The sequence below is a fragment of the Acinonyx jubatus genome, chromosome A1 (assembly GCF_027475565.1).
Source record: "Acinonyx jubatus isolate Ajub_Pintada_27869175 chromosome A1, VMU_Ajub_asm_v1.0, whole genome shotgun sequence".
Taxonomy (NCBI): domain Eukaryota; kingdom Metazoa; phylum Chordata; class Mammalia; order Carnivora; family Felidae; genus Acinonyx; species Acinonyx jubatus.
In genome coordinates this window covers 182,602,980-182,623,070 of record NC_069380.1, presented here as the reverse complement: position 1 = coordinate 182,623,070, position 20,091 = coordinate 182,602,980, and the positions used below count along the sequence as shown (strand labels likewise).

General features: G+C 37.7%; 1 protein-coding gene across 2 annotated transcripts in view; it reads left to right on the top strand.

Annotated features, from left to right (window-relative positions):
• The window catches only part of HMMR (hyaluronan mediated motility receptor), a 35,509-nt gene extending 24,129 nt beyond the window's left edge, over positions 1–11,380 (top strand). For both annotated transcript variants that reach the window (XM_027033785.2, XM_015067009.3), the window contains exons 12-18: positions 23–139; positions 2,622–2,768; positions 3,037–3,189; positions 3,280–3,379; positions 4,063–4,239; positions 9,853–10,015; positions 10,518–11,380. In XM_027033785.2, coding sequence (XP_026889586.1) covers positions 23–139; positions 2,622–2,768; positions 3,037–3,189; positions 3,280–3,379; positions 4,063–4,239; positions 9,853–10,015; positions 10,518–10,537 — 877 coding nt within the window. In that variant the 3' untranslated portion in view covers positions 10,538–11,380. The remainder of the gene's footprint in view (positions 1–22; positions 140–2,621; positions 2,769–3,036; positions 3,190–3,279; positions 3,380–4,062; positions 4,240–9,852; positions 10,016–10,517) is intronic.
• The last annotated feature ends 8,711 nt before the right edge of the window (positions 11,381–20,091 follow it).

Genomic DNA, 20,091 nt, shown 5'->3' with positions numbered 1-20,091 from the left:
TTATCTTTTAATTGTTCCTTAGGAAAGAAGCTGAACTAGAGAAAAGTAACACTGCTCACGCTCAAGCCACCCTGCTTTTACAGGAAAGGTATCAGAGTACAGTGCAAAACCTAGGAGATGTTACTGCTCAATTTGAAAGGTATTTTTATTCGGAGCCTACACTCTCAAGTATGATATGAGTAGGGAGGGGTGCTTATCTAGAAAAATCTGAAAAAACAATCACACAGATAGTTGGTATTACTGTAGATTCCATAAAGACCAACCATAAATGGGCATTCAGGGTTACCTGGTAATCTTATGTATAGGAATTTCCTTTCCTGCCATCCACTTCAAATTTCATGAACTCTCAATCCTTTGGCCCTTCGGTCTTACTCTTCTGACACCATTATTTTCCTCATGAAGAATTCTAAAGCTTTTATCTCATTACCCTGCCTGTAAACACACCTGCCTTTATGCTCATCCTATCTTCCCACCTGTTACAGGAGAAGTGACTTTATGTTTCACTTATCCTTTACAGCCTTTCTACTGGATTTTTTCCAATCTGTATTAAAACATGTTAATGTTCATTTATCTTTGAAATACATAAATTCAGAGTGCCTGGGTGGCCCAGTCAGTTGAGCATCTGACTCAATTTTGGCTTAGGTCATGACCCCATGGTCTTGAGATTAAGCCCTGTATGGGGCTCTGTGCTTAGTGTGGAGCATGGAGCCTGCTTGGAATTGTCTCCCTCCCTCTCCCTCTGCCCCTCCCTCACTTGCATACACATGCACGCTCTCTCTTTATCTCTCTCTCTCAAAATATAAAAATAAATTTAGAAAAAAAAACTTTAAAAAAATAATAAAGTAAAATATATAAATTTTATTAACTCCTTTGACAGCTCCCCCCAACTTCCTCCTGCAGCTATCCAGCACCTCTCACTCCCAACACCCTTTTTTAATCCAAAATTCCACTCATCTTTATAGCTCATCTAAATAGAAGATTCTCAGGGCACTGGGTGGCTCAGTTGGTTAAGTGGCCAACTTCGGCTCAGGTCATAATCTCACAGTCCGTGAGTTCGAGCCCCGCGTCGGGCTCTGGGCTGATGGCTCAGAACCTGGAGCCTGCTTCCGATTCTGTGTCTCCTCTCTCTCTGCCCCTCCCCCGTTCATGCTCTGTCTCTCTCTGTCTCAAAAATAAATAAACATTAAAAAAAAAATTTTTTTTTTTTTTAAAAAGGAAATTTAACATTTTCTAATTCTATCTTTGGACTTATTGCTTCAATTTATTTTCATTTCTTTACCACAGTCTGTCCTTTCAGGGGAGAAAACTATTCACAGAAGTGCAGCCGCAAGGAGACTCTTCCTCTCCCACCATCACTGCGAAAGCCCAGGACTTGTTCAAACAAATGCACACACTCACTTCTAGAAACATGTCAGCCAGAGTGACCAGTCCATCACCCAGAAATTTTCCCTTTCTCCCAAAACACTGTGCTACCAAATTCTCTGAATTCCCTGAACCTCAAGATTCCAAATATCACAGCCAGTGATATAATGTATTATGACATATATATCATATATTATGCTTTAGTGCTGTTTTCAACCTTGTGAAGGGATTTCCCTTCCTGCTACTTTGAGAAATAGTACCTTAGGAGGTTTCTAGCCACTCTGTGACTTCACTCACCATCAGTATGCCAATAGTATTAAAATTCATTTCTTCAAACCAGATCTTTCCTTTGAGCTTTATACTCGTATATCCAGCTGCCTACTTGACACCTCCAAGCAGATATCTCACTACCGTGTAATATTAACCTGTCTAAAACAACTTGTGATTTCTCTTCTATCTCTCTACCTCTCTCTCATTCTTTTTTATTTCAGTCAGTGACATCTTAATCTTCCCATCTTCTCTTTCTGTAAATCTTAGAGTCATCTTTAATCACTTTCTCTCCCTTTCTCCCAATATCCAACGTATTTAGTGAAATTCAGATTTTGCCTTCAAAAGAGATTTCACATCTTTCGACTGCCAAGTCCTTAGTCTAACCCTCTTTTTCACTCACCAGGGCTGATGTGCACCATGGTGATTACTGGCCCATGGCTTTAGCATCTGCGCCGGCCGCTCTTATTCGGTAGACTCCAATCTTGTGTCTTAATGCAGTGTTCTACCTGCTTCAGAACACATATGCATCTTTTCCTTCTGAAATACTTTTCCTTAAATCCTTAGATAACTTTTCTTTGTCCATCACATCAGTTTAACTATAAATTCCCTAGAAAGGCCTTTTCTGAATCACCAAAGAAAGTACGTTCCCCTGTTTTGCAGTTTAAGGTTTTCTAAAGTTTTTTTCATAACATATACCACAAATTTAATTATACATATTATTTCCCATTTTCTTGCCAAGGCCTGGAGAGGAATTTCCATATATTACCATAAGACCATAACTCTGTGACCATATTTGCAGGTATCATATATTTGTTCATTTTGGAGTAATTTTCATGTTAAGTATACTTCATATACATAGTAGGCACTTTTTTTTTTTCTGAATGAACAGCCTATGCCATATAAGCTCCTTAGTACCTCAGAACACTGAATCTGTGTAACTGCAAAGTTTATATTGTATAATATATTGTTTTAATTTTCTTTTTACTTAGTTATAAAGCATTAACAGCTAATGAAATAGAAGATCTTAAGCTGAAAAATTCAGCACTTCAGGAAAAAGTGGCCAGTGCCGAGAAAAGTGCAGAGGACGTTCAACATCAGATATTGGCAACTGAGAGTGCAAATGAAGAATATGCAAGGTATGTGGGAAAAATAAAACCTGCCCATACTTGTAGCCTTAGAACTGTTAAGACAGTTTAATGTTGAAAGCCAGCTACGAAGTGATCCAGGGAATTATAGCTTTGGGTGATCCTCATTTGCAAAGTAAGAATTTGCACAGTTAAGAAGGTGAAATTCTTGAAGAGTTCCTTGAGTTGTGTTTTTCATTTGTTTTTTCAGTAAAAGAAAGGGGGGAAGTTACTAAATGGCTATAAAATGTTTAGTGGACTCTCCTCTCTCAAACCCAAGGATGCTTCTAGATCTGCAGACCAAATCAGCACTTAAAGAAGCAGAAATTAAAGAAATCACAGTCTCTTCTCTTAAAACAATAACTGATTTGCAGAACCAACTCAAGCAACAAGGTGAAGAGTTTAGGAAACAACTGGAAGAGGAAGAAGCAAGGTAATCTAGGTTTAGAACTGGACTGCCACATAACCTCAGTTATTTCTTCTAGCACACTATGTTTTTTAATTTCATTTTTTTCCCTTACAGAAAAGCTGGAAAAGAAAACACAGTGGCAGAATTAACTGAGGAAATGAATAAGTGGCATCTCCTTTATAAAGAACTGTATAATAAAACAAAACCTTTCCAGGTTTGTCAGGACCACACTCACTTGTGTTTGGTTTAGGCACTTTGTTCCCTGTCACAGTCACAACAGTGACATGATTTTACTGAAAGATCATTTTGCTGTGCATTTCCAGTGCCGATTTAACTCCCTATTAAAGGGGACTTTACATTTTTTTAAATTATTCTGCAGACATTTTTTATGCCGCTTTCTATAGGCTAAGAACTACCTTGTCATAAGAGACTTAAAGTTAATAGTTTAGAAGGCTCTCCTGATAGAAATTTTTGATAATGAATCTATGTAAATTTTTGATGCTTATTTTGTTACAATCTTGCTCAGTGTTTCTCAAATTAATAAACTGATCTTCAAAAAGGATAAAGGCTAATCTTGACCCTTAAGAAGAGTGGGAGGGCAGTATTGGTTATAACGTGATGATGCACATGATATACAGAGTAGGCTGGCTCCTGGCCTTCTTTCCATGGGTTTCTCCCTACTTTAATGACCTTTGAAATGAAATACACAAAAGTTTTTTTGAAAGAGCCAGAATTTATGGAGAACCTGAGAATATGTCAGCATGATCTGTTTTCGTCCATTGTTTTTTATGTTCTTGTACTTGAATTTCCTTGTAGTTTCTTTTTTCTTTTTTCCTCTGTAGTTTCTATGAGACAAGTAAATTTAACATTTCTAATTATAAAAAACCTCTTTTTCAGCTACAGCTGGATGCTTTTGAAGCAGAGAAACAGGCTTTGTTGAATGAACATGGAGCAGCTCAGGAACAGCTTAATAAACTAAGAGATTCTTATGCTAAATTACTGGGTCATCAAAATCTAAAGCAAAAAATCAAGCATGTTGTGAAACTGAAAGATGAAAATAGCCAACTCAAATCGGTTTGTAAAATAACACTTAGTCCTACTGAAGATATCAGGGTGGGGTATTTTTTATTCTAACTGTAACATTTAAGTTCAACAAAGAACTTTGATATCAGGAAAACTTAAGTTTATAGGGGAAAATCCATCTGAGAATTATGGATTTATTTTAGACCATTGACCAGATGGGTATTATGTTCTCAGGTTTTCCAAATACTTCATTAGTATATTAGAAATCACTAGTGGGACACCTGGGTGGCTGATTCAGTTAAGCACCTAACTTCAGCTCAAGTCATGATTTCATAGTTCGTGGGTTCAAGCCCCACACTGGGGCCTCTGCTGTCATCACAGAGCCCCCTTCAGATCCTCTGTCTCTCTCTCTCTCTCTCTCTCCAGCCCTCCCCCACTCTCACACATTCTCACTCTTTCAAAAATAAACATTTTTTAAACATTTTTTAAAATCACTAGGGGCATCTGGGTGGCTCAGTTGGTTAAGCGTCTGACTTTGGCTCAAGTCATGATCTCACAGTTTGTGGGTTTGAGCCCCGCGTTGGGCCTGTGCTGACAGCTCAGAGCCTGGAGCCTGCTCTAGATTCTGTGTCTCCCTTTCTTTCTGCCCTTCCCCACCCCTCTCTCCCTCCCCACCCCCCACTTCACATTGTGTCTCTCAAAAAAATAAACTTTAAAATTTTTTTTCAAAAACTATCACCAGTGTAATTGGAAGAATTCACATAGCTTTACACATCCATTTCTATTTGCAAAATAGCAAAATCCTTGGTATAAATAAATATAAAGATAAGCAGTATTCAAAAATAGTTAAGCATTTGGGATACCTGGCTGGCTTAGTGGGTAGAGCACATGACTCTTAATGTTGGGGTCATAAGATTACTTTAAAAAAGCAGTTAATCGTTTAAGTTGTTTTTAACAGCTTTATTAAGATATAATTCACATATCATACAATTCACCCATTTAAAGTTGAGTTTTATACAACTCAGTAGGTCTTAGTACATTCACAAATATGCAACCATCTGCACAATTTTAGGATATTTGCATCACCTTAGACTGAAACTCCTTACCCTTTAACTATCATCTCCTTATCTCCTCATTCACCCCTCCCACTACTAAACTACTTTTTGTCCATAAATTTCCCTATTCTGAATATTTCCTATTTGTGCGCTCAAATAATATGTGGTCTTTTGTGGCTTGCTTGTTTTAATTAGCAGTGTTTTCAAAGTTCATCCATGTAGTATAGCATGTGTCCATACTTCATTCTTCTTTATGACCTAATAATATTTAATTGCTTAGATATGTCATATTTTTATCCATTTGTCAGTTGATAGACATCTGACTTGTTTCCATCTTCAGAATGTTATGAATAATGCTACCATAAACATTCATGTACAAGTTTTTGTGTGGACATGTTTTGGTTTCTCTTGGGTTGTACTTAAAAGTGAAATTTCTAGGTAATTGGGTAACTTAATGTTTAATCTTTTGAGGAACTGTTTTCCACAGCAGTTATATCTTTCTACATTCCACCTATAAAGTATGAGGGTTCCGGTTTTTCCATATCTTTACCAACATTTGTTATGTGACTTTTTCATTCTGACTATACTAGTGGATATGAAGAGATACCTAATTGTGGTTTTAATTTGCATTTCGCTGGTGACTGATGCTGACCATCTATTCATGTCCTTATTGGCCATTTGTATATCTTCCCTGGAAGAAATATCTGTGTATATCCTTTGCCTATTTTTATTTGGATTATTGTTTTTTTTAACAAATTATGAGAGTCCTTTATATATTATGTATATGTTCCTTATCACATGTAGTCTTTGAAAATATTTTCTCTCATTCTGTACATTCACTTTCTTGATGTTTGTTGAAGCACAAAATTTTGACAAAGTCCGATGTATCTATTTTTTCCTCTGTTTCTTGTTCTTTATTCTCTAACAATCTTTTGCCAAATCCCAGATCTTGAAGATTTATCCCTATGTTTTCTTCTAAGGGTTTTTACAGTTTTAACTTTTACATTGAGTTCATTGATACATTTGAGGATTTTGTATACAGTGAGAGGTAAGTGTCCAACTTTATACTTTAGCATGTGGATATCTAGTTGTTCTCATGCCATCTGTTGAAGAGACTATTCATTCCTCCAATGAATGATCTGCACACCCTTGTTGAAAATCAGCTGACCACATATTTATGGTTTATTTCTAGAGTCTCAAATGTTTTCCACTGATCTATATAGCTATCCTTGTGCTTCCACACTGTCTTAATTACAGTTGGATTGTAGTAAGTTTTAAAACCAGAAGGCATGCATAAATAAATAAATAAATAAATAACCTTAAAAAAGGGTAGGGACACCTGGATGGCTCAGTCAAACATCCGACTCTTGATTTTGACTCAGGTTCTATGGATTCAAGCCCTGTGTCAGGCTCTGCACTGATGTCATAGAGCCTACTTAGGATTCTATGAAGGAAGGAAATGAGGGAGAGAGGGCAAAGGGGAAAGGAAAGGAATGCTTAAAACCAGGTGGCATGAATCCGCCTACTTTTCTTCTTTTTCAAGATTGTTTTGGCTATTCTGGGTCCCTTGCAATTCCATATGAATTGCAGAATCAGCTATTCAATTTTTACAAAGAAGTCATCTGAGATTCACATGGGAATTATGTTGAATCTGTAGATAGGTTTGGGTCAATTGCCATCTTAACTATGTTACATCTTCTGATCCATGAACATGGGATGTTTTTCCAATTATTTACATCTTTAATCTCTTTCAACAATGGTTTGGAGTTTTGAAATTATAAGTTTTACACTTTTGTTAAACTTGTTCCTAAGTATTTTATCCTTTTTGAGGTTATTGTAAATGAAGTTGTTTTCTTAATTTCATTTTCAGATGGTTCCTGGCAAGTGTGTAGAAATAAAATTGATTTTTGTATACTGAAATTGTATCTTTCAATCTTGCTGAACTCATTTATTTGTTGTAATAGATTTTTAGTGGTTTCCTTAGGATTTTCTGTATAGATGATCATTTGTAAATAGAGATAGTTTTACTTCTCTTTTAACCTGAATGCCTTTGATTACTTTTTCTTGCCTAATAAGTTCCCTGGCTGGAACCTCCAGACAAAGTTGAAGTGGTGTGAGTGGAGATCCTTGTTTTGGTCCTGATTTGGGAAAGCATTCACACTTTCTCTGTTAAGTATACTATTAATTGCAGGCTTGTCACAGATACTCTTTATCAGGGTGAGAAAATTTCCTTCTATTCCTGGTTTTTTTAGTGTTTTTACCATGAAAGGGTATTAAATTTTGTCCAGCACCTTTTCTGTGTCTGTTGAGATGATCATGTGACTTTCATTCTGTTTATTTCTTAAATTAGTTGATTTTTGGATATTAAATTAACCTTGCATTCTGATCAGTTTTGCTTGGCCATGGTGCATAATTCCCTTTGTATTGCTGGATTCCTTTTGCTAATATATGCTGAGGTTTTTTCCGTCCATATTCCTGACAGATATTGGTCTACAGGTTTCATACAATATTTTTGGTATTATTTGGTTCTGGTATCAATGCTGACCTCATAAAATTAGTTGGGAAAGATTTTGTCTTTTCAATTTTTTGAAATAGTTTGTGAATTGGTATTAATTATTCATTGACTGTGCACTAGAATTCAGTAGTGAAGCCATCTGGATCTGAGCTTTTTGTGTGTGGGGGTAGTTTTTATTATCCAGTCTCCTCTTATGAGTCTATTCATACTGACTTTCTTTTTGAGAGAGTTTCAGTAGTTTGTGTCTTTCTATGAAGTTCTCTGTTTCATTTAAGTTATCTGACTTATGGATATACAACTCTTCATAGTATTTTTTTTGTAATCCTTTTTATTTTGGTAAGGTCAGTCACCATGTCCCTTCTTTCATTTCTGATTCTAGTAATTTGACTATTCACACTTTTTTTTTTTTTTTTTTTAGTTCTCTTAGTTCTGTGAACATATTTATAATGGCTACTTTGAAACCGTTTTTGAATAAATCCAGTATCTGGTTACTCTCACAGGCAGTTTTTGTTCCCTGCTTTTTTCCAATGTATAGGTCATGCTTTCCTGCCTTTTTTGTTGGAAAGTGGATATTTTAGATTATATGTTGTAGCACCTTTGGTTACAGCCCTTTCCTTCAAGGTGTGTTGTTATTTTCTTGTTGATTTGTTTAGTAATTGGCTGGGTTGTGCTAGTGAAGTCTGTTCCTCCTCCCCCACCCCCCCAGTAGCGTAGTGCCTCTGATACTGCTGCTCAGGGAGGTTCAGTCTGAAGTGTGCCCACGGTCACCCTGGGATGACACTGATTTTGGTAGAGCTGTCTCCTCTATTTCCCTCATCACACGTTAAACTGGATAACTAGTCACTTTTGCTCTTAACAGTGCCTGGAGTATAAATTGCTCTTCAAACTAATCCAGTTGAATTCTGGCTCCTTTGTTGGAATTATGTCTTAGGTCATTGATTGATTGTGTGCTGACCCCAGAAGGACTTCTCCCAGCTGTCTTATTCACCAGTTGTAAACCTACAGCTTTGCCTGTATTTTAAATCACCTCCCAGCTCCCTTGCGCCACCACCTTGACTGTTATTCACAGCACCCTCCAGCTTGAACTTCTCCAAATGCTGTTGCAAGTGAAGTCAGTTCCTTTGGGGAGAAATTAGGAACTATGTGTTTTATAGTCTACTTCTCTACCCCTGCTCCCCCAGATAAAATCTCTGAGACAGTGTTCTGGAGCTGAAGTAGGAGAAAATGACAAGCTTTTTCTCTGAATGAGACATCTGGCCTGGGAACTGAGTGCTTGACAGACGTGGGGGAGAGGGGCAAGGAGAGCACTCTCAGGTTCTCTCAGCTTGCCTTTCCTGGCATGGAATCATCACCTTATGAGCCAAGGCAGCAAAGGTGATCAGCATTTTCTGCACACAGCATTTTCCCAGCATTTTCTGCACACAGCACCTAAGGTAGAGCCCTGTTGCACAGAAGAAAGGATCCTTCACCTCTCAACCACATTTGTTTGGGATGTGGCCTCAGCAACAGGAAAAGCCTCTGAGTGGGAGCTGGAGAAACAGAGGGCCCTGTTCTTGCCTGCAGCTGTCTATCCCACCTTGCTAAACTGGGAGTTGCGAGAGAGGGAGCAGACTTGGGTCAAATACCACAGACCCTTACCTTTTTTTTTTTTTACCATATTTTTGTAGATTTGGTTGAATAGATGTTTCTTCATTGCCTGTTTTGCCTTAGAACCATTTTTACAGACTTTAAATGGTTGCCTTTTTTTTTTTTTTTTAATAATTTTTAGTTTCATTAGGAAGCAGGTTACTGGAGCTTCTCTTGCTATCATGCCACAAGTTCATCTCAGCATTTAATTTGGAGATGAACTTTTATCGGAAACATAGCTTTGTATCTGTAGAGTGGCAAAAAGACTGAAATGTCTCATTATCCCCTTTGTCACACCTGTTCAGTGTCATTTTATAATTTGTAGTATTAAAGCCTGTATCTAGTAGTGATTTTTTGCCTTTTGGTTTGATACATGAGCACCTTGGGAAATTTGTCAGTAACACTGATAACACATTTCACCAACATGAGGTTTAGTAATTGTTTGTTGTCTATATTTCTCTTACATAGGAGGTGTCAAAACTCCGCTCTCAGCTTGCTAAGAAAAAACAAAGTGAAACAAAACTTCAGGAGGAATTGAATAAAGTTCTGGGTATCAAACACTTTGATCCTTCAAAGGCTTTTCTTCATGAAAGTAAAGAAAATTTTGCTCTCAAAACCCCATTGAAAGAAGGTAAGAAATGAATAAATGGATAAGTGTCATCTTCCTTTGAATTTGCTTTCACAGCATATCACAAATTGTCCATTTTTATGAACTGTGAAAATTTGTTGACAGTTTCTGATATAAAAAATTCATATTGGGGCATCTGGGTTAAGCGTTAAGACTTCAGCTCAGGTCATGATCTCACCATTCATGGGTTCGAGCCCTGCATTGGGCTCTGCGCTGACAGCTCAGAGGCTGGAACCTGCTTCAGATTCTCTGTCTCTCTGTCTCTCTGTCTCTCTCTCTCTCTCTCTCTCTCTGCCCCACCCTGCTTGTATTCTCTCTCTCTCTCTCTCTCAAAAATAAATAAATAAACTTTTTTTTTTAATGGTGAATGAAAAAATATAATTATGGTACAAAATATTGCTTCACCTGCCTTACAGAAGGTGGAAATGCCTGTTTTTAGTTTATAATGGCTGATAGATTAGTTTTAATGTAGATTACTAACACCTCTTTTTAATAATTCTTCCAGGCAATACAAACTGCTGTTGAGCTCCTGTGGAGTTTCAAGAATGATGCAAGTAAACATCTGAAAGACCTGTTAAAGATTATTTCATTCTTACTGCTTTTATTATTGTTATTGCTATTGTTGCTGTTACTATTATGTTTGTAATGAGTATTTTTAATGTATTTAATATTAACTTCCTATCCTTACGTATGTAAATGGAAGTTCAACATTTTTACCAATATGACTTCTGACTTTTTTTTTCTATTGTCTGTACCTCCCCTTGATGCTTACCTTTATCACCTCATTCTAAACCTCACTGGCCTTCCATCTTTACAATTCATCCCAGCAAATCAACGTTCCTTTAAAAATCACTCAGATTATTATTCCCCTACTCTGAAACCTTATTTGGTTTCAAGATTCAAATCCATAGGTTTTTTGGTGTGATACTGGAGGCCTTTTCTAATCTGAGCCTCTTAAGCTAGGCTAAAACACGTTGGCCCGTTCCTGCCTCTCCGTTGATTGTCTAACAAGGTTCATTCTATCATACCCATCATCCATTTTTCCAGTTCAAATAAGAAATAAATAAGTGTATGCCTAACTCCATAGTAATCTCTTTGTCTCCTACCAGGGTCACTAAGTTGGTCAACAATTTGTGGATTCCTAGACTCTATCTCAGTCCTACTAAATTAGAATCTGGTGTTTAGCTTGAAAATACGCATTTTTAACAAACTCTGCAGTCAATTCTTAGATTCAGTAACACTCTGAAAACCTATGCTCATAACCTCAACAGAATTTGTTATAGAGTGCTTGCCATCTGACTACTGGCTGCTTGGTTAATATTTTTGTAATATGAAATAAAATCACACATTAAGTCATTTACCCAATTATTCAACTTGTATTATATGAAGTTACATTAATGCTTTTATTTAAGGTATATTTATTGTCTCTGCTCTCCCCTCTCTATCTTGTCCCCAGAATCATACTTGGTAGTATATTATGTAGAAATGGTGAATCTTCATCTAAAATAACTGATGTACAAAGTTGGTATGATATTATAAGTCACAGCTCTGAAGAAATATAGAAATTATAAAAAAAATGCACTTCAAATATAAAGACAAAAATAAGTGAAAATTAAAGCAATGTTAAAACATACCATACTGAGACATGACATTAGCAAGATGGCAGAATAGAACCCTTGGACCTGCCTTCTCCCCACAGACATACTGATTCAGCAATAATACATAGACAAATTCCCCTTGTGAGAAATCCAGAAACTAGTTGAGAGTGCCAAGAATATAAGTAGAGAAAGGATAATATCTTCAACAAATATATCTAAGTGCAAAAGAACGAACCATATATAAAAATCATCTCAAAAACCTTAAAGTATAAAACAGCTAGAAGAAATGTAATAGGAAATCTTCATGACATTGGTCTTAGTGCTGATTTCTCATACCAAAAGTCACAGGCAACAAAAGCAAAGTGGATAAGTGGGACTACATCCAACTAAATTTTCTGCATGACAAATGAAACAACAAAGTGAAAAGAACCTATAGAATTCAAGAAAATATTTGCAAACTGTACATCAAAGGGGTTAATTTTCAAGATGTGTAAGAAATTACAACGCGAGGGGCGCCTGGGTGGCGCAGTCAGTTGAGCGTCCGACTTCAGCCAGGTCACGATCTCGTGGTCCGTGAGTTCGAGCCCCGCGTTGGGCTCTAGGCTGATGGCTCGGAGCCTGGAGCCTGTTTCCGGATTCTGTGTCTCCCTCTCTCTCTCTGCCCCTCCCCCGTTCCTGCTCTGTCTCTCTCTGTCCCAAAAATAAATAAACGTTGAAAAAAAAATTAAAAAAAAAGAAATTACAACACGATATAATAATATATGCAATAATAAACGCAAAATAATAATATAATATAAAAATTGCTAAAGAATTTGAATAGTTATTTCTCCAAAGAAGACATACAAGTGTTCAACAGCCATAGGAAGAGATGCTCAGAATCACTAGTCATCACAAAGAGACAATATTTCATACCTGTTAGGATGGTTATTATAAAAAAAAAAAAAAGTAAATATTAGGATATGGAAGCATTAGGACCCTTGTTTTTTGTGGTTTATTTATTTAAATTCAAGTTAGTTAACATACAGTGTAGTATTGGTTTCAGGAGTAGAACCCAGTGATTAGAACAATTGTACAGTTGTTGGTGAGAAGGTAAAATAGTGTAGCCACTATGGAAAATAGTATAGAGGTTCCTCAAAAAATTTAAAATAGAACTACCATGTGATTCAGCAACCCCACTTCTGAATATTTATCCAAAAGAATTGAAATGAGAATCACAAGAAGGTATTTGCACTTCTGTGTCCATTGCAGTATTATTCACATTAGCCAAGCTATGGAAACAACCTAAACGTCCACTGACAGATGAATGGATAAAGGAAATACATACAATGGAATATTATTTGGCCTTTAAAAAAGAAAGAAACTCTGCCTTACTGCTATAACAAATTAACACAAAATTAGTGGCTTTAAAGAACACAAATTTATTATATAACAATTCTGGAGGTCAGACGTCTACAATGAGTGTTATGAAGCCAAAAAATAGATGTTGGTGGGGCTGTGTCCCTTCTGAAGGCTCTAGGGACAAATCTATTTTCGTGTCTTTTCTAACTTCTAGTGGCTGCCTGCATTCCTTGGCCCATATCTCCTTCTTCCATCTTCAAAGCATCACTCCAACCCCTGCTTCAATTGTCACATCTTTCTTACTCTGACCTTCTGCTTCCATCTAAGGACCTTTTGATTATATTGGACCCACAGAGTTGATCAAGTATAATCTTCCCATCTCAAAGTCTCTAATAATATCTGGAAAGTTCCTTTTGTCATATAAAGTAATATTCATAGGTTCCAGAGATTACTATGTGGACATCATTGAAAGAACCATTGTTTTGTTTACCACAGTCATCAAAGATGATACAGTATTTCCAAGGTGTTCTTGGACACTTGATCTTGGAATCCAGCCATCTTTTGTTGATTCCCTTCCTTCAAGCCAACTGCTCCAGGTGATGTGGAACAGCAATGAATGGCCTGGGCTGATCCCTACCCAAATTACAGATTCATGGGCAAAATAAATACCCAAATTATAGATTTGTGGGCAAAATAAATAACAGCAATTAGGATGATAATTTATCCTAAAATTCTTACCAGACCACCTTCTGTTTAATTCACTTTACTATTTATGTTAGGTGTAACGGTCCATTATTCTATCTTTTTGTGTATTTCCTCCCACATTCCTGTTAAAATTCAACACTGTACAAATTCAATTGTCTGCATCTTATGCTTTTGTACCCAGACTGTTGAACAGTACTAAATAAAATCCTCTAATATTAAAGATAGTGACCATGTCCTGCTTTCCAACCTTAAGTAGGCTCTTGATGTCACCAAACAATTCTGTGTTTTTCTTTCCTTTTTTTTTTTTTTTTTTTTTTAGGTAGGCTCCACACCAAACATGAGGCTCAAACTAATGACCCTGAGACTAAGATTCACATGCTCTGCATACTGAGCCAACCAGGCACCCCTCTTTCCCATTTTTAATTTTCCTCAAACCTCAGACTTCAGCATCTCCCTCTTAGCCACTGATAGCTATTTCTACTTAAAGAAAATAGAAATAATCGATGGTGGAATTTCCTCAAAATGTAGGTTATTCAATAAATAGTTTCAGGATGACTGGCTTTCCATATAGAGGAAAGAAGTTGTATATTTCACCTCACTTTCAAACCAAAAATAAAATATAGATTAAATTTAAAAATCTAATCATAGTACAAGACAATGTGAGTGTCTTTATAATTTCAAAATGGAGAAATTTTGTAAAGACTATGAAGCCCCAAAATACAGCTGTGATTTCATAAAAAGTAAAAGAATCTGGATGAAGAAAAGCTCCATAATCAAATGACAAACACATATGATAGGCAAAGCAGAATTTCTTTTGATTAGAGAGTTCTATAAATGAATAAGGATAACACTAAAAGTCCAAAAGTAGGCAAGATCTATGCAGACAGAACCTAGAAGAAATGTGAATGTTCTTTAATTTTGAAAAGATACATCTTACTTATTATCCAAGAAATGTAAAGTAAAATGAAATGCCGATACTTCCATATCAGATGAACAATGATCAAAAAATATGATGATGGGGTACCTGGGTGGCTCAGTCAGTTAAGCATCTGACTCTTGATTTCAGTTCAGGTCGTGATCTCATGGTTTACGGTTCAAGCCCCACGGTGGGGTCTGGCTGACAGTGGAGAGCCTGCTTAAGATTCTCTCCCCCTCTCTGTCCCACTCCACTCATGCACTCTCTCTCTCTCTCAAAAATAAATAAACTTTTTTAAAAACTGATTTAAAAAAACTATGATGATGCACTATAGATACATTACTAAAAATCAACTGGACAGTATCTGTTAAAGTAAAAAAAACATGTGCTCTTTGACCCAGAAATTTTCTCCCAGGACTTTGTCTTTCAGATATCTATCCAAAGCCTTCAGTATAAGAATATTCCCTGTAAAATTGTTTGGTAGCAAAAGGCAATACAGTCCCTGATGAGCTAAGGGGTTAACTAAGATCTTACTTTGCAAAGTACTTAGTGACCTAGTGGAGTCTGGAAGCCCATCCAAGTCAGGTCAGGAGGTAAGCACGACCCAGGACCTGAAGAAATGGGTAGGGGTGAGTCAGATAAAGAAGGATCATAGATAAGAGGATTCACTAGAAATGTAACATCAAATGGGAAAGTACAAGAGTTTGGCACATTTGAGAAACAACATTCAATATCACCAGTAGAAAAATGGCAAGAAGTTAAACTGCAAGGATAAGTAGATCTGACTGCGCAAATCACAAGGAGAAAACACATAAGAAATTTGATCTTTGGGGTGCCTAGTTAGCTCAGTCAGTAAAGCATCCGACTCTTGATCTCAGGGTCATGAGTTCAAGCCCCACATTGAACTTTAACCTATGGACAATGGTGAGCTATTAAAGGGCATCAGATATGTTTTTGAATGTCACTCTGCTGCGTGGAAAATTAATTCTATGGGAATAGACCAGAAGTCAGATCATTTATCCAGTAATATTTACTGGTACCTAGTATGTGTTAGATACTGTCTATTTGCTTTAGGAAAAGAAGAAAAAGGGGTGCCTGGGTGGCTCATCAGTTAAGTGTCCCACTTCGGCTCCGGTCATGATCTCATGGTTCATGGGTTCAATCCCCACATCAGGCTCTGAGCTGACAGCTAGGAGCCTGGAGCCTGCTTCAGATTCTGTGTCTCCCTCTGTCTCTGCCCCTCCTCAGCTCATGCTCTGTCTCTCTGTGTGTGTGTGTGTGTCTCTCTCTCTCTGTCTCTCTCAGAAACAAACATTAAAAAAAAAATTTTTTTTAAAGAAGAAAAAAAGATAATAATCTAAATAAAAGCAGAAGATGGCCCATAGCCTGGTTTGGACAATGGATGAGTGACCTTGGTATTCCCTGAGATAAAGAACTTGGGTGAAAGAGCCCATTTGCCAAGTGAAGTAAACACATTTGGTTTGGAACATACTGAGTTTGAGGTGGAGATATCAGGTAGAATCTTATATATACGGGTCCTCAGGAGAAGGCTCTGGACAACACATACACATCTGGGAATAGTGAATGTGCAGATGGTAACTGATCCTTATTGACCAGTCATGTAACAACTACCAAGGTTGGGGCGCCTGGGTGGCTCAGTTGGTTAAGCATCCACCTTCAGCTCAGGTCATGATCTCATGGTTTGTGAGTGCAAGCCCTGTGTTGGGCTCTGCTGACAGCTCAGCTTTGGAGCCTGCTTTGGATTCTCTGTCTCCTTCTCTCTCTGCCCCTCCCCAACTTGTGCTCGCGCTCTCTCTCTCTCTCTCAAAAAAAACAAAAAACAAAAAACCACCAAGGTTTTTTTTTAATAATCACTATGCCAGAGACTACAGAAATGTATGAAGACAGTTCCTATCTTCACAGAGCTTTCAGTCTAGCGAGAAAGAATCACAGTTATGCGCATATAGTTACAAACTGATTTCATTATGCTAAAGAAAAAGTAGCACAGCTTTAATAATAAGATAGAGGCACAGAAGGTAATAAATGACTCTAACAGTGGATTCTATCAAGGACTACATGAGTGAGAGGCCAGTGACGTTACCTTTCCGTACTGTTGCCAAAAATCATCATCATCATCATCATCATCATCATCCCAGCCCCAGATCTCCCCAAAGAGAAGTATATCTAGGGAAGAGTGTTCAGACCTTTCAGAAATCAGCTGTGAAATGAATGGATTACATTTCTGAGGGAGTGCCAGGCTAGGATGTACTGAAGGTGTGGATGTGGTATCTGTAGAAGGAAAGGGCTGAACTTTGGACTGTTTTAATCCTTTAGGCTTTTGCTTCAAGGGTTTTGGCATGCTGCCTCCCAGGAACATGCAGGATCTGGTCTGTGTCTGCTGAGGCTGACAGGTGAAAATTTGAGTGATCAGAAGCCTGGGCTTGGGAATTGAGCACCATGTGTACTTCAGCTCAGGCCCTGTATATCCACATTAGCCCTTAACCTTAAATACCAGTTCATGCTCACACTACTGACAAGAAAGCATCGTCCACAGTTTGGGATGCCCTGCCTCCTTTCTCACCATCCCTGGAACCGTCCCTCCAGATCCTCTCTTTTTGCTGTTATTCATGATTTCTATGGAAATATCCCCTGAAAATAGGGTGGGGGTCCAAAAAGTGATGGCAATGTAAAACAGAAGGCCCCAGAACCTAGAGACATGAAGACATCCACTCTCTTTACAAAAGTTTTTGTTGAGACTCCGGGTCTAACTCATTCAATATTCGTCTATCTTTTTCAATGTTTTACTTATGTATTTATTTTTGAGAGAGAGAGTTTGGGAGAGGGGCAGAGAGAGAAGGAAACACGGATCCAAAGCAGGCTCTGTTCTTACAGCAGAGTTAATGCTGAGCTCAAACTCACGAACCCTGAGATCAGGGTCCTGAGCCAGAAGTCAGACGCTCAACGTCTTAGCCCCCCAGGTGTCCCCAATATTCCTTTAAATTAGGAGTCACCTGAGCCTTAATCTCCAATCAAATTTTTGTCAACTAGATTTTCTGGAGACTATCATGACAGAGAGGCTCCAATACCCTCCCTTCCCATCTCAGTCACAATGTTTACCTCTTCTCCCTGAGTCAGGAAAAAGGACTGAGCCTCTCTTACCCCCATCCACTTCATAATCCTCATTAGCTGTACATTCAAGAGAATAACAACAGCAGGGCAAATATTTGCTATTTTGTGTATTTTCACTTAAACCATCCTAATTCTGGCTCTATGGATGCTGCAAGGTGGGTAGGAGAAAATTAAGAGAGTGCTACGAGAAATAAAATTTTTAAAAAATTTCAAAGATTAAGATTTCAAAATCTTATCTTACTACACAATACTTTAAAGCTCATATTCAGAGAGATGACCAAAGGAAGAGAAATAAATGTAAAATCTTTGAAAAACAGTAAGTTGTGCTTATTGACGAGCGCAAGCTAGAGATTTTTTTTTTTTTTGAGTATTTTTTAAATTTATTTTTGAGAGAGAGAGACAGAGTGCAAGCAGGGGAGGGGCAGAGAGAGAAGGAGACGCAGACTCTGAAGCAGGCTCCAGGCTCTGAGCTGTCAGCACAGAGCCCAATGCAGGGCTCAAAGTCAGGAACCATGAAATCTTGACCTGAGTGGAAGTTGAACACTTAACTGACTGAGCCACCCAGGCGCCCCAGGCTAGAGATATTTAAAGCCACCTATGAAAAAGGTACGTAGTAAGTTCTTTCTGCCTTGTCTTTCTCATTCTAACCCACTGTAGTTTCGTTTCTGTCCCCAGTCCTCTGCAAAACTACTGGCAATTTCTCCAGTGAATTCTTGAAATGCTCTGTTTTCCAGAGAGCCAATGCCATGTATTTGGTTTTCCTTTCACCTAACTGCTGCTTTTCTCACTCCTTTACTGCACCATCTTGTACCTGACTTGTAATTATTGGAGGGAGTAAGGAGTTGAACCTGGACTCTCTTCTCTTCTTTATCAACATTCTGTCCCTAGACAATCTCATTAAGTCTTATGGACTTTGCCACCTCCATATACTCATTGACTTAGCTGAGTAACATCAATGGAGGCAATTAGGTGAAAGTTGTTAGGTTACAGGATACTTACAGGTTTGAAAGTGGGACCCCAAAGATTAGTTATTAATTGTAAATGGTGAAAGAATGTGCCACCAGGGGCACTTGGCTGGCTTAGTCGGTGGAGTGTGTGACTCTTGATCTTGGGGTCATGAGTTTGAGCCCCACATCGGGTGTAGAGATTACTAACAATAAATAAATAAATAAACAAACAAACTAAAAAAAAATAATTTATATATATATATATATATATATATATATACCAAATATATATACACTCTACCAAATGGTAAGACACCACTAATATTGGGATGACTTTTTGTCAGGTGCCTCCTAATATGATACAATATGCGTACGCAGCACTATAATCAAGTCTCCAAAGAAAAAAAATCACTCTACAGAAAATATTATATGAATGCTTGAAGAAAATCATCAGGTAACTGGGTATCGTCTCTTCAAAAAGCCAATGTGATGGGCAGGGAGAGGGGCGGGGTAGGGGGCAGGAAACAGTGGGGAGTATGACTGTTCACGCAAAAACCTGCACACAAATGTTTGCAGCAGCTTTATTCATATTTGCCAAAACTTGGAAACTACCTAGATGAAGGTATAAATACATTGTGGTACATCCAGACAATGGAATATTAATCAGGGCTAAAAAGAATGAGCCACATAGCCACAAAAAGCCATGGAGAAAACAAATCCATATTAGTAAGGGAAGCCAACCTGGAAAGACTATCTACTGTACAATTCTAACTATGTGACATTCTGGAAAAGACAAAACTATGGAGACAAAAAGATCAATGGTTGCCAGGAGCCGACTGGGGGAGGAAAGGGATGAATAGGTGGAACCCGGAGGATTTTTAGGGCAGTGAAAATGCCCTGTATGGTACCACAAAGATAGATATGTTTAAATCCACAGAATGTACCACACCAAGAGTCAACTGATGTAAACTGTGACTTTGGGTGATTGCAAAGTGTCAGTGTAGGTTCATTCACTGTAACAAATGTAGCACTCTTGTGGGGGATGTAGATAATGAGGGACACTGCAACTGTGAGGTACAAGGGGCTGGCAGGGGGCATAAGGGGAATTTCTGTACCTTCCGCTCATTTTTCCTATGAACCTAAAACCACTCTAAAAACAGTCTTAAGGAAAAAAAAAAAAAAAGGAGATGAATAAAGCAAACAAAATGTGAAAATGTGCAGACCTTGGTGGTATGTTGTTTTTTTTTTTTTTTAAGGTATAAAATACATTCTTGGAACAATTAGAGAAATTACAATGTAGATGATAATATGGAATTGTGAATCTTCCTAAGTGTGACAATGGCATTGTAGTCATATGATAGACTGACCTTATTTTTAGAAAATGAATGCTGATGTTTTTAATAAGACTAAAATGTCATGACATAGAAAGAGTAAAATGTCATGATG